Below are 22,227 nucleotides of genomic sequence, written 5' to 3' on the forward strand. Positions count from 1 at the left end.
GTGTGCCCCACGAACATCTCAAACTCAATTGTAATTAAAATCAACATTTCTCCCCACCTCAAAGCTGTAATTCTTTTTCTTGTCTCTAAATTACACCACTGTCTGTTCAGTGGTTTGTGCTATACTGGATCATTAGCCCTTAGCCTGTCATACTAGTTCTTCCCTCCCCTCTTTTTATTGACTTCCTTTCTATCCTTTTTTTCCCTTAGATTTATCTATTCACTCATGAGAAACAGAGAGAGATAGACACACACACACACACACACACACACACACACAGACATAGAGGGAGAAGCAGGCTCCCTGCAGGGAGCCTGATAGGAGACTCTATCCCAGGACCCTGGGGTCACAACCTGAGCCAAAGGCAGATGCTCAACCACTGAGCCACCCCAGTGCCCCTTTCTATCCTTATTGCCATTATCCATGTCCAGTAATATCCTCTCTCCCTCCCAGTGAGTCTCTTTTTTTTAAGACTCATTGGATTCACTGCTTCCAAAATTATTTTCGGCCTGTGATCCACACTCCCAGGAAATATGTGGATTACTGGAATCTATTTAGTCATGGAACCCATGCCCTGAACAACTTTTGACTTCTAAGTTATATGAGAACTTAAAAATATAACTAAAAGGGTTTACTGATACTTAACCACATTCATAGTATGGAAAGACCACAGGGTTTGCCAGAGTTAACATAAGTATATAATTATATATAACAGTATTAGGATATGTATTAAAGGTAGATAATACAAGAAATCATATGTTAAGTTCCAAATGAGTGGTATATATAATTCCCATAGGGATTTGGAAGAATGAAAGATCATTAATAGTAAAGCCCTTCATGAATGGAAAGAAACAAAGTAAAAAGCTAGCAAGAGTTAGTGGAAGATGGGGTGTGGGTGAAAGGGAGAAAAGGATGGAAGGAATAAAGATATATGAAATTAACGCTTGTGAAATAAAAAAAATGAGTTTTCTATGGACGCACTGACTGCATAATGTACAGGGTTTAACTGCCATGTTAGTGAAGACAAAGTCTTTTGATTTCATTCTCCTATAAGTTCTTCAGTTTTACTTAATTTATGGTGACTGAACTATGTTCCTAATCCTGGCTAATCATTTTTTAGTTATCTACCTTCATCAAACAGGTGATTGGGCAATAGATTGTGTGTGTAACCAGAATAAACACATCCTTTGACAACAAAAAGAACCTAAAATACGTGCCCTCATGAATATCTGTTGTATATGTATTTGAGCTATGTGTTCTGTCAATATTCTGACAGAAGCCTAGCTTCTGTCAAATTCTCAGATAGCCTAGCATTTTTAAGAATTCTGTTATTTTGGTGATTTCTTTATAGATAAACAATTTTAACCAAACTTCTTTAATTTTAGTCTTATCAATTCCAGAGATTATTAATGTTTATAACCTACAATGTGGGGCTATTTCCAACATATGTATGTAGATTCATTCTTAAAAGTTAATTCAAGGGATCCCTGGGTGGCGCAGCGGTTTGGCGCCTGCCTTTGGCCCAGGGCGCGATCCTGGAGACCCGGGATCGAATCCCACATCAGGCTCCCAGTGCATGGAGCCTGCTTCTCCCTCCGCCTGTGTCTCTGCCTCTCTCTCTCTCTCTCTCTGTGACTATCATAAAAAAAAAAAAAAAAAAAAAAAAAGTTAATTCAAGTCTTTGTGTACATTGTATAGATGTCTTATATTAATACATCTCTAGGTTTTTCAGAAATTGTATTTTTCTTTATTACCATTTCAACTAAAGTATTTTTTTCAAGTTAGTCTACTAAGAATGGATGTAATAAAAACTCAGTTTAAGATAAGATTCTTGGTTGTAGAATGGAAATGATAAGGTCATTAAGATTTTTCTTTTTCTTTTTTTTTTTTAATATTTTATTTATTTATTAGAGACAGAGAGAGAGAGAAAGGGAGAGACAGGCAGGCAGAGGGAGAAGCAGGTTCCATACAGGGAGCCCGATGTGGGACTCGATCCCAGGTCTCCAGGATCACACCCTGGGCCGAAGGCAGTGCTAAACCGCTGAGCCATCGGGGCTGCCCCATTAAGATTTTTTGTGCCCCAAATTGTATTAACATATAATATCCTAGAGCAATGATTTTTAAACTCTTTTTGACTGTGATCCATTCTTGCTCTAGCTCTCTCTTGCTCATAATCTATGAGGTACACTTTGGTGTTTTCAATTACTTTCTGCTCTAGTCCCAAAGTGATTTCGCTTGGTGAATGGGAAATGCTGGTTGCAGCTCACTAAACTGATTTCATAATCCATTAATGGGTTATAAGCTGCAATCAATATCTTAGAGTAGATTCTTACAAAAGTTAATTAAAAAATGCAGAGCAGTATAAGGTAGCAAATTCAAATTATGCATAATTTGTTCCTTCAGGTAACTCCTATTGACATTTCAAAAATATTGAAGAAATATAGCATAGTAAGAATTGAAAAAATATCAAAAGATTTAAAGTGAAAAAATTTTAAACTTCTCTCTCTCAGCCTGGTGCTTCTGTACAAAAGTAGGCACTATAAATGACTCATTTTGGCCTTACTGATTTTTTTTAAATGTGTCTATTAGCACTTATATATCTTCTATTAAAAATGTTTTTTTCAAAGATTTTATTCATTTATTTTAGAAACAGAGAGCAAATGCACATGGGAGTGGGAGGAGGGCCAGAGAGGGAAGGAGAGGGACCAGCAGACTCTGTGCTGAGCATGGAGCCTGACAGGGACCTATCCCACAACCCTATGATCATGATCTAAGGTTATACCAAGAGTCTGATGCTCAGCTGACTGAGCCACCTAGGCACCCCTATAACTTTTAAAAGTACCAAAAGATGTTATATATTCTGTTCCATCTATATCACTTAACATTTTATCTTGGTACTCTTTCAATACCAACAATACAGATCTATCTAATTCTTACTGTGTTATTTTTCATGGCTATATAATATTCCGTGGTGGGGATGGGCCTTAATTTACTCAGCCAGTTTCCTGTTGATACCATTTAGATACTATTAAGCTTTAACATTTCCCCCAATCTGATAGATGAAAAATATCTCCGTTGCTTCAGTTTGCATTAAATTAAGTGAGTCATTTTTTCATATAATTTTTGAGTATTGTAGTTTGTATTTCTTTTTGTGAAATATCTATTCATACTCTCAGCCCATTGTTTTATCGAAGTTTTTTTTCTTAATGTTTGTAAGCCCTATAAATGAAGCAAGTTAGCCCTTTATTATTAATGTCTTACAATTTGGTGATGTTTTCTAATATCCTTTTGACTTTGTTTAGGATATGGTTTCTGAATAAGATAGTTTTGTAGTCACATTTATTAATTTATCACATTTTCCCTGTGAATTTTATTTAAAAGAAGCTTTCTCTATAGCAGATGTTTGTTTTAAGTGTGACCAGAACTTATATTGAAGAATTATGTTTCAGAGGAGAGTCAAGTGAGATTTGACATTTTATACGTATTTTTCAAGTGACCTTGGATGAAGACATTTCAAAGCTCCAAGATTATTCAAAGGAAGCTTATTTAATGTTGTCCCTTTTACATCTGTGCTAATTGCAATATTACTGAAAGTTACAGTATTTTGAATTCCCTTTCATTATTATAATGCGGTAATTACTAGGTTCCCCCCATCACTGCTTTAACATATTTTCATAAAAGCCACATATGTCACAGTAAAACTCTTTTAAAAAGGTAAAGTTAATACTCAGTGGGAATATTTAGGATTTATTAATTCTAATAGATGTTTAATGTAAAAGAAGTCATTTGTTTCATTGTGGAAACTCACCCCCCTCTGTGTTTGCTTATAATGCATACAAAGGTTTTTTAGCAGAGTAGGAAGGAAGTGGATTTTCTGTTTAATGGAAACAATACAGTGGACATTTCCTGGATTTCATTTTGGTCAGATCATTTAGTAGCTTTACTTATTACTACTGTTTGAATTCCTCTGAGGTCTTCAGGAACTATGAATGATTAATTTACTTGAGCCTTGTCTTCACTGTGTTTACCTTCTCTAGAAGCATAGTGATGTAAAATACATTGAGTTACTGATATTGGTATTTTAGTTGTTAATAATTAATTAAAATCTTTAGCTATAAGTTGTAAATGTTAGTGCAATTTCTTGCAGTGGTATGGGAGGGGTATCTGACCACTGATAATGCCAGTCATTCTGAAAAGCAGAACCTCCAACATGTATTAAACAAATTCCTTCAGGAAGCAAAACCCCTTCCCTCTCTGTAAAGATCCTCAGCCAGAACCATCTAGATGGCAGGGCAGGGAGGGAGTAGGTAGGAGATGGCTTTCAGGGCTATTTGGTCACCTGCTTTTGTTAAAGAGAATGTAAACTGTATATTTTAGAAGTATAAGTTATAAAGGTATGGGTTAGGTGTGAACCCAGATAGCTTGAGAGTGCACTAAGATAAAAATAAGGGGCACCTAGGCAGCTTAGTTGGTTAAGTGTCTGCCTGCAGCTCAGGTCATGATCCCAGGGTCCTGGGATCAAAGTCTGCATCAGGCTCCTTGCTTGGTGGGGAGTCTGCTTCTTCTTCTGCTGCTGTTCTCTTATGCTCTCTCTCTCTCTTTCTCAATATAAATAAATAAAATCTTTTTTTTTTTTATGAGGTTTATTATGACCATTGCGGATAAAATGACTCCTCTATTTGCTTAATCAATCAAATGCCGACTTCAAGTTTCAGACTCACTAAATTCCTTATTAGAAATTTTGTTTCTCGGTTTTAAAAATATTTTTTTTTCAATGTGGAATAAATGTCATCTAACCAGTGTGTTTGAAAACCAATTCATACATTATTGCTTTCATCTTCTCATTCAATAAAACTTGCTACATGTCTGCTTTGTGCCAGATCCTGTGCTAGGTGGTTTTATAAATATTCATCTGGAAAGAAAAGCCATCTCTACTACACAGTGTTAGAAGTGTGCCATGGCAAATTTAGAATAAAGTATGACTTTCATTTGATATTTGCTTCTAAAAGATGAAAAGATGAATAGTGAAGGATTCTTAGAGTTGGTATCTTTTTTTTTTTTTTTTTTTTTTTTGAGCTGGTGTCTTCATGACATAATGAGAATAACTGCTGAGTACACGTCCTTGCAGGTTGAGGCTCTGTACTCAGTGCTCTTTCCAACAAGCATCTTCAGTAGGAGTACCTTCTTGGACTTCCCAGAGCAGATTAGGTTTGCTGTCTTTGCATACTCTGTATTTTTCTTAATAGCCTCATAATAGTTATAATTTAAACATCATTTGTTCAATCTTTCTCCTCTTTGGTCTCCAATAGGCCGTAAACTAACCTGAGGCAGCTCCCTGTGCCTGCAGTATGCTAGGCACTCATGTTTATTAAGGAATTTTGACTTTTTTATTCCTCCTCTCACTGCTGCCTGCTGAGTATTTTCTTTCTTTCTTTCTTTCTTTCTTTCTTTCTTTCTTTCTTTCTTTCTGCTGGGTATTTTCTATCATGTTTCTGCCTCATCTCCATGAGCCAGGGCAAGGCTGTGTGGAAGATATTGGGTAATGGGCAGAATTCTGTGCAGTACAGAGACCTTGGGAGCCCATTTGTGATGGTGGCATAGGGAATATCCTTATGGTGAAGGCTACAACATAGACAGACATATGGCAATGATGATACTACTCCCTTTATCAAGACAAAGCTCACTTGTCCTTAATTTGGATCTTATCCATCTGCCTCATTTACAATGCAGTTTTTTTTTAAGGATTTTATTTATTTATTCATGAGAGAGACAGAGAGAGAGAGAGAAGCAGAGACACAGGCAGAGGGAAGAGCAGGCTCCATGCAGGGAGCCCGACTTGGGACTCGATCCCGGGACCCCAGGATCAGGCCCTGGGCTGAAGTTGGCACTAAGCCACTGAGCCACCCAGGCTGCCCTACAATGCAGTTTTATCTCTAGTCTCAGATTCCCCCAACACCCTCCCCCAAGAGATTATTTCTGGAAAAATAGATTTAGCCTTTGGGATGGATGGTTTTGAATATTCTATTTAGGAATTTTAACTTTGAAGCCATTTAAGATTTTGAGATGGGAGAGTTAACATTATCAGACTTTTTATTTTAGGAAGATATTCTGATGTTGATGCATAGGATGTATTAGAAGAGGTAGGAGATACATCATCACTCATGAATTCAGCCAGCATTTGTTGGAACACCTACCATGTGTCTGGCTTGTTCAAGACAATGGAGATGTAGAGATGCAAGATATAGTCTCTGTACTCCAGGACCTCATAATCTATTAAGGGAGATAGATAATTAAACTACATCATAATTTTATTTAATTAATGGTGTGTTAACAAGAAATACAGAATGGGTAGAAACAGGAGATATCTACTTCTGACTAGGAGTTTCAGGGAAGACTTCTTAAAAGCCGTGACGAACTCCTCCTTTCTGAAAAAGCAAGTAGGCATTAATGAGACAAAGAGGATAGGGAGGATCTTTCCAGGCAGAGAGAGGAGCACATGTGTAAATACTAGTTAAGGGTTTTCTTTTAATTGTCAAGATGAGAATTCATGAGTGGCACTTAAAAGGCAGAGTACGAAAAAAAAAAAAAAGGCAGACTACGTAGCACTTGTTCAGTGACTGGAAACTGATTGATTATAAGTTTTGAGCCTATCTTGGTGATTAGGAAGTATTAGTGTAATTGCAGGAGTAGTGGACACACTAAGAGGGAGGTAGAGGTAGGCAAGTGATGTTCAGTCTTGCATCTGTGGGTTTTGAGGCACAGTGGGATTTCATGAGGATGTTTATATGCATAGTTGGGAATTGATGTCAGAGTTTAGGGGCAAGATTAGAGCTAGAGATTGAGATTTGGGATTTTCCATAAAAGTAATAGCTAAACCTCAGACACATGAGTAAGATGTCAAGAGGGACTGCCAAATAGAAAAGGAAAAGAGAACTAGAGCAGAATTATGGAGAATAAGACAATACTTTTTTTTTTTTAAAGCAAGGATCTAAATAAGGAGTTTAAATTGGATTTTTTTTCCTTCCTCATTTTACTTCTAGGAGAAAGGGAAATGAGAGATGAGAAGGAAATCAACGTTTGTTAGAAGTTTACTTATCGAAACCCCAAGGCTCTAAAACAATGTTCCAGAGTCAAAGACAAATTTAGTTTTGATCATTGTGAGGGTAGGGAAGATTTTTAATCGGGAACATTGAAATGAGAAAAGATTTTTTGACTACCTCAATGAATCAGAAAGCCCTGGAGAATTCCAGTTACGCAGGTTTTACTTTGTAAACTCTTTATTTTGATATGCATCTGATTCTTTTTTTCATATTTAAACTTTATATATTCAGAGTGCCGTTGATTTATAAGAAACATGTACAACTTTATCCTATAGAATATGTTACATGAAAGATTAAACACTCATCGTTTAAAAAAAACATATATACTCTCACAGTTGAGGGCATATTTATTTATTTATTACAGACCTCACTTGGTTTCAAGTATCTCTCTCAGACCTCAAGTACTACAGGTACTTGAGAAAACCAGACTGTTACAAAATGGAAAAGAAAGTAACGTTTCTGTATCCTTAGTATTATTATAGATTCAACCAGAGGCTGTTTCAGGAATTTGGTAAGGAGATGCTATGGCATTCCACATCACAGCACATCCTCCTTTAACAGGTTCTCTGTCCAGACTGGTTGGTCTCTTCTACTTATGTTTACCAACAATAGCAGCTATTGTTCATCAAGAACTTATAGTATGCCAGGCATTCTGCAAATATTATGTCATTTAGTTCACATCGCATTCTTGTTAATAAGAGTTAATTAATAGGAGCAATAATTATAATTTATCAAATATGTAGCATACCCTATGCATTTTATTACATGGTCAATGTACTTATATTCCTTAATTCTTACAGAGACTGTGTTTGGCAGTAGGTATTCATTATTCCATGAAGCTCAGAGGGGTTTTGAAATCAATTTGCTTTATGTCATACAGTTGATAAGTCAGAACTCAAACTCAGATCTCAGAATTTGAAAACCCCTACTTTTTGCATTATGCCTGCTGCTTCACCATCGCTTCTACTTTGTTGTAGTGGGAGCATTGACCTCCCTGACGCTTATGTCTAGTACCCAAGCAGTGTCCCTAAAGTAAAATAAAGCAAAATAATTTAAGGCCACCGTGAACCAAAGCTGGGTTACTGTTTTATAGACCCCTTTTCAGAGTATGAGTGCCACCTGCTGGAAGGTTATAATGTATCTATATGCTTGCAAAGACCAGCTTCCAAAAGGGTTACTATCAAAGATGTGGAAGTGTCAGATTTCAAAATGCTAATTCTTAGGTTTCAGTTTGGGAAGACTGTGGCCTTTTGGAATTAGATGAGTCCCCTCTCTGCCATAAAATAACTACTTTATTTGTCTTCCTTTTTTGCAGGGGAGGGGGTCATACACTTAAAAAAATGATACATTCAGTGCTTCCTAAAGTAAAGCCATTTTCACAATGGGAAAGATTGATAATCAAATGAATCAGGCAGTTACTTTCAACAGGTCAAATAAAAATAGAAAATTGAGGGTGCCTGGGTGGCTCAGTTGGTTAAGCATCTGATTCTTAATTTCGGCTCAGGTCATGATCCTCAGGGTTGTGAGATCAAGCTCCTCACTGGGCTCTGCACTGGGCGTGGAGCCTGCTTGAGATTCTCTCTCTCCCTCTCCTCTTGCCCCATCTCTCTCTCTCTCCCCTCCTTAAAAAAAAACACAAAAACCAGAAAATTGAATTTACTTTGAGATAAGTGAGTGAGTAATTAAAAGTCTAAAAGGATACCCTAAAAGAGGAATCTGGAATCCATGGGGGTATCAGAGACTTGGAGAACAGAATGAGAGGAGAAGAAAGATGTGTGTATTAAAAAAAGTGGGGGGGGGGCAGCCCGGGTAGCTCAGCGGTTTAGTGCTGCCTTCGGCCTGGGGCTTGGTCCTGGAGTCCCGGGATTGAGTCCCGCATCGGGCTCCCTGCATGGAGCCTGCTTCTCCCTCTGCCTGTATCTCTGCCTCTCTCTCTCTCTCTCTCTCTCTCTCTCTCTCATGAATGAATAAATAAAATCTTTTTTGAAAAAATGGGCTCTGTTGTTGTTAGTCTCCCAAGCCTCCCCAACGTGAGTCAGGACCCTAAATTGTGCTTTAAGAAAAGTTTAGGTTTGTAACTTTAAATTATTATATGTTTAGGATAGTGAAAAATGGATACTCTTTATATTTGCTTATATGCCCTTGAAGGAAGATCAGATAAAATGTAGGCATGTTCATTGCACATTCTTCATTAAGCTCTGTTGAGATTATGTTAGTGCTCTGAGTATCTGCACAGAAAACATTATCATTAGGTGTGGGCTTTTCACAGGAAAGTCACATTATACTTCACTGTTGTTTAGATATGATTAAAGCATATCTGTAATTGCATGATGTCGTGTTGGATGAATATTTGCGTGACAAGAGATTCAAGTCCATTGGTAAAATCTGATATTGCCTACAATTAAGGAAGGTCCCATCTTCCCATAAGGAAGCATACCCATCTCCTTCTTTCTTTGAGTCCCTTTTCAAATCAATCACATAAAAAGCTGTGATAATTTGATCGTATCTTATCTTAGCAGGTAGATTTCTGGAGAGAAAGAACTGTCTTTTGGGGGGGGTGTGTGTCTGCATGTATGTGAATTTTTAAATAATAAAATAATGCTCGTTATAGAGAAGTAGGAAAACAAAAATAGAACTAAAAACCACACCTAATCCCACCACCCAGAGATGACTATATTAATGCTTTGATGTATTTCCTATTTTATAAACATTTAATATCTTGCAGCCTTTTTATATTACATCCCAATATTGTAGTATATGTCTTTTCTCAGGTACTTAAAAGCTCTTGGCCTATGCATGTAAGTCTATAATATGTGGATATACCATAATTCACATACCAGTGTTCTTATTATTGGATATTTATGTTTGCTGTTTCTTCAGCAAATAGCGACAGAGAAACTTCCTTATTTTCTTTTGTTTGCTTCAGTAAATCAGGGTAGAGAGTACACTCTTGTGGCATTTGTTTCGGATGTAGCATTTTGTTAGCAAACTAACCTTGAGTGGATTAATCTCTGCTTCAATTCTCTAGGTGTGTCCCCCATGCTGCCTTTCTTCCTGTGTACATTTTCTTCAGAATTTTGTAGTGTTTATTTCATTCACGGCCCTTTCAAGAAGCACCCTTGAAGCACCCTTTTGCTCTTGAGGTTCCACAAAGGTGGAATACCTCACCCTGAACTCTTAAGAACTGTGTTTCTGCTCTTTACATCAAGGCAGCTCTCTTCTACTTCCGGTAGTGTGGGCGCTAGTTGAGAGAACTGTTCCTTTTTAAGCCTAAAATAAATGTAGCTTGCAGTAAGTCAGTGTCCTTAAAAAAACTGTTTCAGACATGGTCTATTCAGTTTATTAAAAACAAAATCGTTCAAAACACCTTTTGAAAGGATACCAAAGTTTTATAATATTCCAAGCTATTTCCTGGTTTATCTCGTAAGAACTAGGTAAGTTCAGTAGATTTAATTCTTTTTGGCAAATATTTATTGAGTGCTTACTATGTGCTAGGCACCATTGTAAGGGGGGGGGTTGGCATATAAAACCAGCAAAAACTTTGCTTTTCATGGAGCTTATATGTTAATGGCAAGAGACAGACAATAGACAAGATAAAATAAATAAAGAATACCTAAGTCCCTAGTTCTTAAATGAAGCCTTAGGAACAAGATGTGTTTTAGATTCAAAAATTTTATTTTTGAAAGATTTTATTTATTTATTTGAGAGAGAGAGTGAAAGAGATCATGAGCAGGGGGCAAGGGCAGAGGGAGAAGCAGACTCCCCACTGAGCAGGGAGCCCAATGTGGGACTCCATCCCAGAACCCTAGGATTGTGACCCAAGCCGTATAAAATGAACAGGGATAAATTAAAAATTGACCTCATAGTTTAATGGGAGGCAGTTGTAAACAGTTAAAGCAGCATGAAAATATACTAATATAAATAAACATGAAGTACAGATGGTTCTGTGAAGCCAAATCTCCATAACCCTCAAACTTGCTTGTTCAGTGACCTGACCAAGAAACATACACAGAGTATTGTCAAAGTGTGGGACCTTTAATATCAACTGGCTTCTCCACTAATCCCCTGTGCCCAGCAAGTTTCCAGAGAGCCTTGCTGGTGACACTTCTGCATGGCTTACAAGGCTCCCCATTATTTGGCCTTTGTCTTATCTCTTGTTTTACTTCCTCAGACCCATCCCTGGTATTGGAGATGATCAGTTTTGTATTTTTGAAATACCACTTTGACTGTAGAGTGAAAGACAAATTCAAAGAAGCAGCAGAATAGGCTTGGGTAGCATTAGTTTGCTATTTCTTTGCCTCATTTGCCTTCATGTAGATGTTGAGTGACTTACAGAGACCTGTAGGGTTGGACTCAGCAGATATGCAGAAATAGAAAGTGTATATTGCTGTAGTAGAAAATACAAATTTGGGGCTGAGGGAAAAATTTCTACTAAGTGCATGCAGTTGCAAACTTTACACTTTTCTCTCCTGTATGTTGTATTAAAGGGAAAACTATATGGTGGCTTCTCAAAAAATTAAATATAGAATTACCATGGGATGCATCAGTTTTACTCCTGGGTATATACAAGAATACTCCTGGGTATATGCAAGAATTGAAAGCCAGTACTCAAAGAGGTATTTGTACATCAGCGTTCAAGACAGCATTATTCATTCATAGTAGCCAAAAGGTGGAATCAAGCCAGGTGTCCATGGGATAATGAAAAGGATGAATGGATAAATAAAGGTGCTATGTACATACAGTGCAATAGTTTTCTAAAAATTTGTTTACTGAGAGCAAGAATGAGAGAGAGAAAGAGAGAGAGATAGCATGATGGGGAGGGACAGAAGGGGAGAGAGAGAGAATCCTCAAGCAGACTCCCTACTGAGTGAGGAGCCTGAGTGGGGCTCCATCCCACAACCCTGAGATCACGACCAAGAGTCAGCCACTCAACTGACTACACCACCCAGGTGCCCCTACAATGGAATATTCTTTAGCTTGCAAAAGAAAAGAAATTCTGACATATGATCTAACATGGATGAACCTCGGAGATGTGTTAAGTGAAAGAAGCTAGACACAAAAGCTATTATACTATATGATTCCATTTTTGTGAGGTACCGGGAATAGTCCAATCCATAGAGACAGAAAGTAGAGTAGTAGAGGGGTTTGGAATGGGGTAATATTGTTTAATGGTATCGCGTCTTTTTTTTTTTAAGATTTTATTTATTTATTCATGAGAGACTCAGAGACAGAGAGGCAGAGACACAGGCAGAGGGAGAAGCAGGCTCCACACAAGGAGCCCAATGCAGGACTCGATCCCGGACCCTGGGATCATGACCTGAGCCAAAGGCAGATGCTCAACCGCTGAGCCACTTAGGCGCCCTAGTGGTATTGTGTTTCATTTGAGATGTTAAAAGAAGTCTTGGAGAAAGGATGGTGGTGATAGTTGCACAACAGTGTGTATATATTTAAAGCCATTGAACTGTACACTTAAAAATGGTGAAAATGATAGATTTATGTCATATATATTTTACCACAATAAAAAAAAAGGAACCTGGAAAGAAAAAGACCTAAGAATATATCACCCCTGTAATAAAGAAAAAGAAAGATTTCTACATGTTAATATTATACTGATATTGGAGAGAATTTTTAGGGTAGATAGTAAGAAGTACTATAAGGCCAGATAAAATATATATTCATATTTGCTTTTATTTGCATAAAGAAACACTGGAAGGATTAACCAATAAAAGTTGTTAGTTCCAGCAGGTAAGGAGGACTAAGGTCTGCAGGGGCAGGAGTGGTAATGAAACATCTCAGTGGGTAGCCTTTTATGTACCCTTGATTTTGGGACCATGTAAATGTGTCACCTATTCAAAATACTCTTTAAACATGGGAGTTAAAGTGCTTTCATTGTAGAGGGATCACCAATTTGTAGTCCCATAAAACATAACTTTTTAGAGATATTGATTAAATATTGCTACATGCGACATCCCTTCCCCTGGACGAGTCAGAGCCAGGTTTAGATGCAGAAGTGAGTTTCACCCCCCTTCCACTTCAGGCAACAAAGAGAACGTATTTTGGGTAGAGACTTTTAATAAAGCCAAACCTTCTAAGTTCATTAACACCAAGAGTCAGAAAAAAAGGGCGATGAGACATTGCACCGGCAGTGAGGCCTACAGTGAGGCAGTGAGGGTCCAAGTGCTTGAAGTTGACCATGGCAAGAAGGGTTATTAGACATATTAGCCCCTGAGTCTGGGAGCCTTAGCCATTCAAAAGCAGGAAACTACCTGGATACAGCTCTGCATCCTCCACTTTTCTCTGACTCAGTCATTGATTAGGAGCATATCATGTCTAATGTTTGCATCTGAAGCAAGAAGCAGGATCGTGAACATTTCTTGGGCAGTGGGAACAGTGCTGCCCACCTAATTGCCCCCCTCTCTTCCTCCTACCAAGGGAGTAGGACTATTAGGTCTTCCCTGGACATTTTCTTCCAGCTCTTCCTTTCCCACCTAGATCCAGTAGGAAGTATGGATAGAATCCTGAGGCAGACTGTATAAAGTAGAAGGCTGTCTACGGGTAGCCCAGCCCATCCTAACGTTACTTTTTAGTCGTGATCCAGGGCATGTGGGTTGAAGGAGAATCCAGAGAGTCACATCCAGGAACCATGCCCAGATTATAGCTGGCAAAGCACCACCTTCCAGCAAGGTGGTCAAAGTGTAGGCCCAAGAGCAGCAAGAGCTGAAGTAAAGAAGCCAAAATGAGAGAATTGATGAACTGGGACACCTAACCTTGAAAGTAATGAAGAATGAGGCAACCGGGAAGTAATTTATAAAAGTTCCAGAGATGGTAGTTCATGTGATTTTTACATGATTCCAGCACAGGCACCGAAGGTATACTTTACTCATTTAGAGTTATTAGGAAAAAAAGAAAAATAAAAAAACACTACACTTATTAGAATGAGTAAGCAATTCATTCTTTTTCTCTTGTCTCGTTGATCGATTTGTATGTCTGTCTTGCTCATTACACTATAGGAATGGAAGACAAGGATTTTAGCCACACTGGGAAAAACATGGACTTTGAAATTAGGCAGATCCCTTTAAATGCAAACCTATTCTCTTTCTAGGTGTTTGGTCGAGTTATTTTTATAACACTGGACTTCAGCTACCATGCGCACCATAGGGTTGTTAAAAGGATTAAACGAGAGAAAAACCATGTATGTAAAGTTATCCTACACACTGAGAGTATTCAGTAGAGATTTTGTTCCTTCTCCCTTTTTGCATGTCCCACAGAGTTTTACATTTAAAAGACATTTAGAATATCACATTGAGTATGCTAGTGTTAAATCTGAACCTGGTTAAGGACAGCCTGAGGGAGGCACGTTTATAAGGCTTTCCTCTTGAACAGCTAAAGTCATTGTTGCTAAATAATTTATCAGACAACTGCCTGTGATGTGCCAAGTGCTAAGTTTTCACTTGTGGATCTGGTCTATCTTCTTATGATTTCCTTCTTATTCTCAGGGTCCAGCTTCTACTCTGTGAGGGCCTATTCTTTTCCTCTATTTATGGGACCTCTTCTCTACCCCACTTTTCTTTTTTTTTTTTTAAATCAGTGGGTATAAAAGTCATTACCTTATGCTCACTGCTTTTCTAAAAAACGTCAACCACATGCTCTAAGCATGGTTAAGTGTAGGGATTGCTAAATATCTTTTTCCTTCTTTTGTCAAATATTTACTGAGCACATACTGTGCTAAGGTAGAAAAAAAACCCAGAATTAATATGTGATTCCTGCCCCCCCAACAGCATTCCAAGACATATTTAGTTACTTAGTGATATGATATTACCTTTGTTTACCATTTTACATTTTACTGTTTAAAATGATTGCATTTTAAAAACAGACACATACACCTAGGAATTGGAAGGATGTGTGCCAAGATGTAACAGAGGTTCTCTCTGAGTAGGGGTATTTCTTTTTTATTTTATTTTACTCATCTAGATTGTCTAATTTTTCAAAGATTTTGCTGCTATAGAAAAATGCATCACTCCCCCTTCCTTGAGAACAGGAGAGTGACCCCTCTCTTCCTCTTGCATTCAGCTATTGCGAGAATTGAAGCACCCGAATGTGATCGCATTGCAGAAGGTGTTCCTTTCTCACAGTGACAGGAAGGTGTGGCTGCTCTTTGATTATGCAGAACATGATTTGTGGGTAAGTCTGAAGTCACTTTATCTTTTAAGGCTGTATTATCTAGGTATGGAGCAACAGATGTATGCACTACGTATTGCTAATGCCCGTAAAGGAAAACTTGCTTTGTTTAGAGGAGTTTAAAATAAATACTAAATGAAATGCAGATTTAAAAGAATTTGAGCAGTAAACATTGTCATCTTATTATACTGAGAAGATAGCATTTGTAATATTTAGAAATTTCACTGCAGAAGGAGTTAATGTGCGTGAGATCGTCATTTTATACAAGTAATCAATGACAGTTTACTGATAAGTGTAGCGAAAATTGCTTCCTTTTTTTTTTTTTTTTCTAAGATTTTATTTGTTTATTCATGAGAGACACAGAGACAGAGGCAGAGACACAGGCAGAGGGAGAAGCAGGCTCCCTGCAGGGAGCCCGATGCGGGACTGGATCCCAGGACCTGGGGTCACACCCTGAGCCAAAGGCAAATGCTCAACCACTGAACCACCCAGTGGCTTCCTTTTGTGGTACACACAGTAGTTCAAATTTCACCAGTTATGTACTTGTGAATAATTTCTCTTTCTAAGTTGAGGTCAATCTCTTGCAGCATTTTGCCATTTAAAACCGACTCTACCAAATAGAAGTACATACGTGTGGTTTTGCAAAGATTAGCCAAAAATTCTAATTCCAAATTTTTAAAGTTAGAAATCAGGGTATTTAAACATTTTATCCAAGGAGTTGCTAAAAGTAAAAAAAAAAAAAAAAAAAAAAAAAAAAATTCAAGCTTGGTGGTAAGTCCAAATTTTGGATAGTTAAGTTTTGACTTAACATGGTGTGGTTTATCATCTATATAAATTACACATCTATTTAGGAATAACTTTAACAGACTTATAGGTCTTGAAGGAACTTAGAGAATTTATGCTATTATAGCATATTGACAAAGATGTTCAGTGAATTTTTTTCCTTTCTTTTTCATGGATATTCATAAAAGTTGTGTTTTCCCCATTATTCTGTATGGCTTATATTTCTACCCAGGTTTATTTGATAATGTGTGTACTTCACTTTGAACACATGATATGATGAAAGGACATGTAGTACATTGGACTAGTTAAGTCCTTAGAACTGTGTTGCCCCATGGTGGCCCCTAGCACCATGTACCTATAGAGCACTTGAAGTGTAGCTGGTCTAAATTGAGATGCACTATAAATATAAAATGCATACTGACTTTTGAAGACTTGGTATGAAAAAGATATAAAATACCTCATTAATATTTTTATATGAATTATATGTTAAAATGATAATATTTTGAATATACTGGGTTGATTAAAATATATTACATTAATTTTACCTGTTTCTCTTTTATTCCCCTTCTGATGTGGCTATAAAAAGTTAAAATGTGGGGCACCTGGGTGGCTCAGAGGTTGAGCGTCATCTGCCTTTGGCTCAGGTCGTGATCCTGGGGTCCTGGAATCAATTCCCCCATTGGGTTCCCCATGGAGAGCCTGCTTCTCCCTCTGCCTGTGTCTCTGCTCTCTGTGTGTCTCTCAAGAATAAAGAGATAAAATCTTGAAAAAAAAAGTTGAAATGTGTAGCTCCTATTATATATATTTTTTGGACACTGGTGCTATAGTACAAACCTTAATTTTCTATTAGTTTGTTAAGTAAAGTACACGTTGTTAAACGGTTTATAAACAAGCAAGAAGGGTATGTAAATAGATTAAAATTTTCCCATGCCATTTGGCCATTTTATTTTATTTTTTAAAAATATTTTATTTGACAGAGAGATAAAGCTGGAGAGCACAACTGGGGCAGGGGATTGGGAAATGGATAGCAGAGGGAAAGGGAGAAGCAGACTCCCTGTTGAGCCAGGGACTCCTTACTTCTGGGCTTGACCCAAGGACCCTGGAATCCTGACCTGAGCCAAAGGCAGATGTTTAACTGACTGAGCCATTTTAAAGTTAGTGCCCCCCCGATTTGGCCATTTTAAAGTTAGTGGAGCGTTGTTGACAGCTTTACCAATATTATTTTAATAGGGGCTTAAATGACCTTTAATACCCATTATGTCATGTTTTGCAGAGGGGTGAGGTGGAGATGGAGGTGGAGGTTTGGGGGACAGGTAGCATTTTTTCCCTATCATTATAATGTTTTTATAACTTAGAAAATATGAACATAAAAATTTGAATATGTTGATACAGTTATATTTATTTCAGTGGGATTGAATTAATCATTTTTCTCTCCTTCCACTGTTTTAGTGATTTCCTATTTAATATTAACTACCAGGAATGTATCCTGATTTCATTCTATGTCAAAAGAAGCTTACCAATAATTCAAATGTACACATAGTCAGTGACATTACACAAATGCTCAAAGTGCTAACTTTTTATAGAATAGTAAAGATTTAGGAGTGCCTGTCTGGCTCAGTTGGTAGAGCATGCGACTCTTGATCTCAGGGTTGTGAGTTTGAGCCCCATGTGTGTGGCATGGAGTTTACTTAAAAAAATAAATAAATAAAAAACCAAGAACAGTAAAGATTTAAGGATCTTTTTTTTTTTAATCCCTCATTCTGGTAGAGAATAAAACTAGTACTGTTTTTATGCAGGCTTTCAAACATCAGTGCTTTTTACCTTTCAGTCTTATTTTATGGAAATCTTAATACTTCCAGCAAATCGAGTCATTATACCCACAACAACATTGTCACATTCACCCCCAATATCAGTGCCATTTGGTTGACCTTGTTATTCAAATATTTTTTCTTTGCATCATTATCGGCCTTTAGTAAGTAATTTTTAAAATGTAAAGAGTTTATTGCAGACTTGTGTTTTATTGATATAGATATTAGCAAATACTATATATCATTATAGCATGTTTTATTTTTCTTAATCTTTAGCATATTATTAAGTTTCATCGTGCATCAAAAGCAAATAAGAAGCCCATGCAGTTGCCAAGATCTATGGTTAAATCATTACTTTACCAGATTCTTGATGGTATCCATTACCTTCATGCAAATTGGGTGCTTCACAGAGATCTGGTAAGTATGTTTCTTTTAAATTGATCACTATGGTTATCCCCTTCTCTTAAAAAATACCTTTTTCTTCTGGTACAATTATTATAAACATTAATTGTAGAAAATTTCAAAAGCTAATATAAGCAAAAGGGAAGGAAATAAAATCACCCATAAGTCTACAAATTAAAAGATTACTATTATTAACATTTGGTGTATGTGCTTCCACTATACTTATGCCTGGCTATAAAGTGTCACTGTGGTTTTAAACGAATGATTGGAAAAAAAAAAAAAGAATGATTGGTATAATCCTAATGGAATAGTCATGTGACTTTTTTTTTTCACATGTGACTTTCAATACATTGTGTTTTTCATGTTATTATTGCTCCTTATTAGTAAAAACATTAAAAATTAAAGATTGAGTTCTCGTTTTTCTCCTTAAGAGCTAAGTTGAAATAATGACATTGTATCCAGTAAATAGAATGTTGTTGTCAGTATTATCAATGAATGTTGTTATAAGTATTATCAACAAATCAAATGTTTGGTTTTACTTTTTTTTTTAGTACACATGTAATAAACATTTATTAATGTCAAATTCTAGTTATCTTTGCATGATTGTCATTTTTAGTTTATGTTGATGAGATCTTTTTTGTTTGTTCATAAGAAAATATGAGTACTGAATAGTTGTAATATCATGAGTTTAAACTTCCAATTAAGGGAAGTTTTATTCTCTAACTCTCCTTGAAAAAGTGGTCTCATGATCATTATTTCTTAGGCCTGTGGAGATTCTAGGGAGGTGGTGGGGATAAATCTAGGTTGACTCAGTTTTACTAATTGAAGAAAAGTATTTGTTATAGAAAGGAACAATCTACTTGTCAGTCGGGCCTTATCATCTGATTTGACTATCTCTTGCTGTGACATTGAAGTTAAATTGGAGCCAAATGACAGTGACCAAAAAGATGGATTTACCATTTCAACAAATGTATTTTCACCTTAAAATTTTGAACTATGATTCTCAAAGACTTCCGCCTATCCCCTTTACTATTAACCATGAATCAGCGCATTTTTACATGGGTACATGGGTTCTAGATGAAAACTTCCATTGTAAATGGTTTTAGATTTTTGCTACGTACTTGATGTAACCGACGTGAGTTATTTTTGAGGTCATGATCATATTTGAATCATCAATCAGAATCTCTTGAAGATTAACTTCAGCTCTTCTCTTTTTTCCGCAAGATTGTATATTTTATTCTAAACAGCATAGACTGACAGATTTTATTTCTGATGTTGTCACCTGAGGATCCACTAACACTAAAACTTGGTATGACTAGGACTTAGTTTCATCCTAGTTGGTTAACTGCTGCTTCAGCGTCTATTTTAATTATGGACTCACCCTCCTCTCAGCCTAGAAAGTTTTACCTCTTGCACTATACATCTAAACTTTGGTATCCATTACCAAAAGACCATCCAGTCTTGTCAGTGTCACCTCTAACATCTCTTCCATTTGTTCATTTCCATCCTGAGTGTCTCATTCCTAGTTCAGGCCTCTCTTGTCTCTTCTTGCAGTATGGTGCTAACTAACCTCTTATCTTGCCTCCTTGCAAACAGTCTCCCTGCCATCCATTTTGCACCTTCTGAATAATTATATAGCTCCTGCCCTGCTCGAGAACTTTGAAATAGTTCCTCATTGCTTACAGACTAAAGCTCTAGTTCCTTATTGGGCTTTCAAGGTCATTACAGATAGAGCTCCTACTGCTTTCAGAATTTTTCTTTATCCCCGTAATCTTCCATTTATACTATTGATTGTTCCCTGTGTCATCCTGAGATTCCCTGCCCCAGTGACCTTTATTTATTACTCAGCTCTACATATTCAAATAGTGTCTGTCTTTGAGGACTTGCACAAATGTTAAAACTTACCCTCATATCCATTCCTACTTGCAAATCGTGTCTCCTTGTTGATTGCTATTGTACTTCTTGACCTCCCTTATGGCATTTATTTGTTAGTATTATAGTAATTTATGTAGCTGTCTTAGAACATCTTCTAGACCATACACTTCTTGAGAGAGCAGGGTCTGTGATTCATTTTGGCACACTAGTATTACCCAAGTACACAACAGGTCCTGAGGAAATATTTTGTCAGTGAGTGAATATGAGTAAGAATACCGATTATTATGGTATGCTTTTGGATCAAGTAACATATATATATTTCAACACACTGTCCACAATAAACATTTATTATTAGCTTGTATGTTTAAAGCATGAGGGATGGGGACACAAATATGACTCCATCAAAGATCTCCTCAGGAGTTACTCTGAAGGAAGAAATATGACATACACACAAACAGTTATGCTGTAAGATAGATGAGAAAGAATGTAATTATGGCTATGTGTCAGGCACAGACTAAATGCTACTCAAGGTTAGAAGAGGTTATGATGGGGGGATGAGGGAAAGCTTCAGAGAGCTGCCCCTTGAGCTAGACACTGAAGGATAAGTAAAACTTAAATAGAGATTTGAGGAAGTGAAGCTTGAGTCTTGCACCTCAGACTACTCGGCCATACTGACCCCCTAAGTAGGGATTTGAGGGAGCAGTGTTGGGTGTAAAAACTTCTGAGGTGAGAAAGCACTCGAAATACCTCACAAAGGGTATGGAGTTGTCTGATTCCAACATGGATAAGCTAAGTTGTGGTAGTTATGTGGTTAAGACTAGAAAGATACTGGTTAGAGCCTGATCAAGGCAGCCCTAGATATCACACTAGGGAGTTTGTTCTTAGTATGAAAAGCCTATGAGCAACAGGGGTGCCTGGCTGGCTCAGTCAGTAATGCATGCAACTCTTGATCTCAAGGCTGTGAGTTCAAAACTCGTGTGTGGTGTAGAATCTACTTAAAAAAGTTGAGAGCAACAGAATGAAAATTTTTTCCTGGGATAAAAATTTTTTCCCAATTAAAGGAGCCACCACTGATGATGATGATGATGATGATGATGATGATGATGATTATTACCTCATCCATAGCATAAACAGAGTGTTGAAAATATATTCTGAATGTGGTTCTGACCTCAGAGCATATTCATAATTTACTCAACATTCACTGAATGCCTCTATTCTTCAAGTAAGTAACTAATAATATTTGGAACTTTGAACTAGTAGGAATGTACCTGTGGGCAGCCTGCTTAGTTCTTTTCCCTGATCATGAATCCATGAGAGCTGAACCATATTGTCATGGTTTTGCTAAAGTTATTTTCAGGAGTAGATGATTTAAACTAATGTTTACTTTAGATATATTCTGTATTAGGTATAGAAATATAAAGCATATCAATTATAAATGTGTTAAACATGTGATGTGGACATTTGAAAAATTATTTTTGTGTGTGAGCTTAATAGAGTTGCAATTTTAGTCAATGAGTGGTTTATTATTTTTAATGCTTCATTTCCTATTGCTGTAAGAAATTTGGCTTAAAAAAAAGAAATTTGGCTTTACACTATTTGTTAGTCACAATTGTTTCAGAGTATGGATCTGGACTGTCTTTAAATTTTCATTTGACAATGTGTGAAACCTGCAAGATCCATAAATTACAGGTGTTAGAGTAAATGTAAGTTTGCAATGTATTAGTATGACCTCCAAAATTTAAAAAGTAGATTATAATCAGTGTTTTGGACTCTACAAACAGAGACATTATATCATCAAAGAAGGCTGGGATTTTTCATTGTGATTGATTACATATCCAGAATAGTATTTAGTTATGTCATTTGGATCCCAGAATTTAAAACCAAAATAGAGAATTTAAATAAAGTCACTAAAAAGATTACTTATATTGAGGAATTGCTTTAAAAGGAAAGGAGAAGAGGAACTAAATATATTCATCTTGGCCAAGAGACAGAAAAGTAGAGACATGAGTCTATAAATATTTGGAACTTGTAAACACCAAGGGAAAAAAGATGTATTTTAATTTTACAGCAGGATATAGCTA

At 36.8% G+C, this 22,227-nt stretch overlaps 1 protein-coding gene across 2 annotated transcripts in view; it reads left to right on the plus strand.

Moving 5' to 3' along the window:
- CDK19 (cyclin dependent kinase 19) overlaps positions 1-22,227 on the plus strand; it is a 162,484-nt gene that overhangs the window by 99,649 nt on the left and 40,608 nt on the right. For both annotated transcript variants that reach the window (XM_041753324.1, XM_041753333.1), the window contains exons 3-4: positions 15,171-15,281; positions 18,146-18,286. In XM_041753324.1, coding sequence (XP_041609258.1) covers positions 15,171-15,281; positions 18,146-18,286 — 252 coding nt within the window. The remainder of the gene's footprint in view (positions 1-15,170; positions 15,282-18,145; positions 18,287-22,227) is intronic.

The sequence above is a fragment of the Vulpes lagopus genome, chromosome 1 (genome assembly GCF_018345385.1).
Source record: "Vulpes lagopus strain Blue_001 chromosome 1, ASM1834538v1, whole genome shotgun sequence".
NCBI lineage: Eukaryota > Metazoa > Chordata > Mammalia > Carnivora > Canidae > Vulpes > Vulpes lagopus.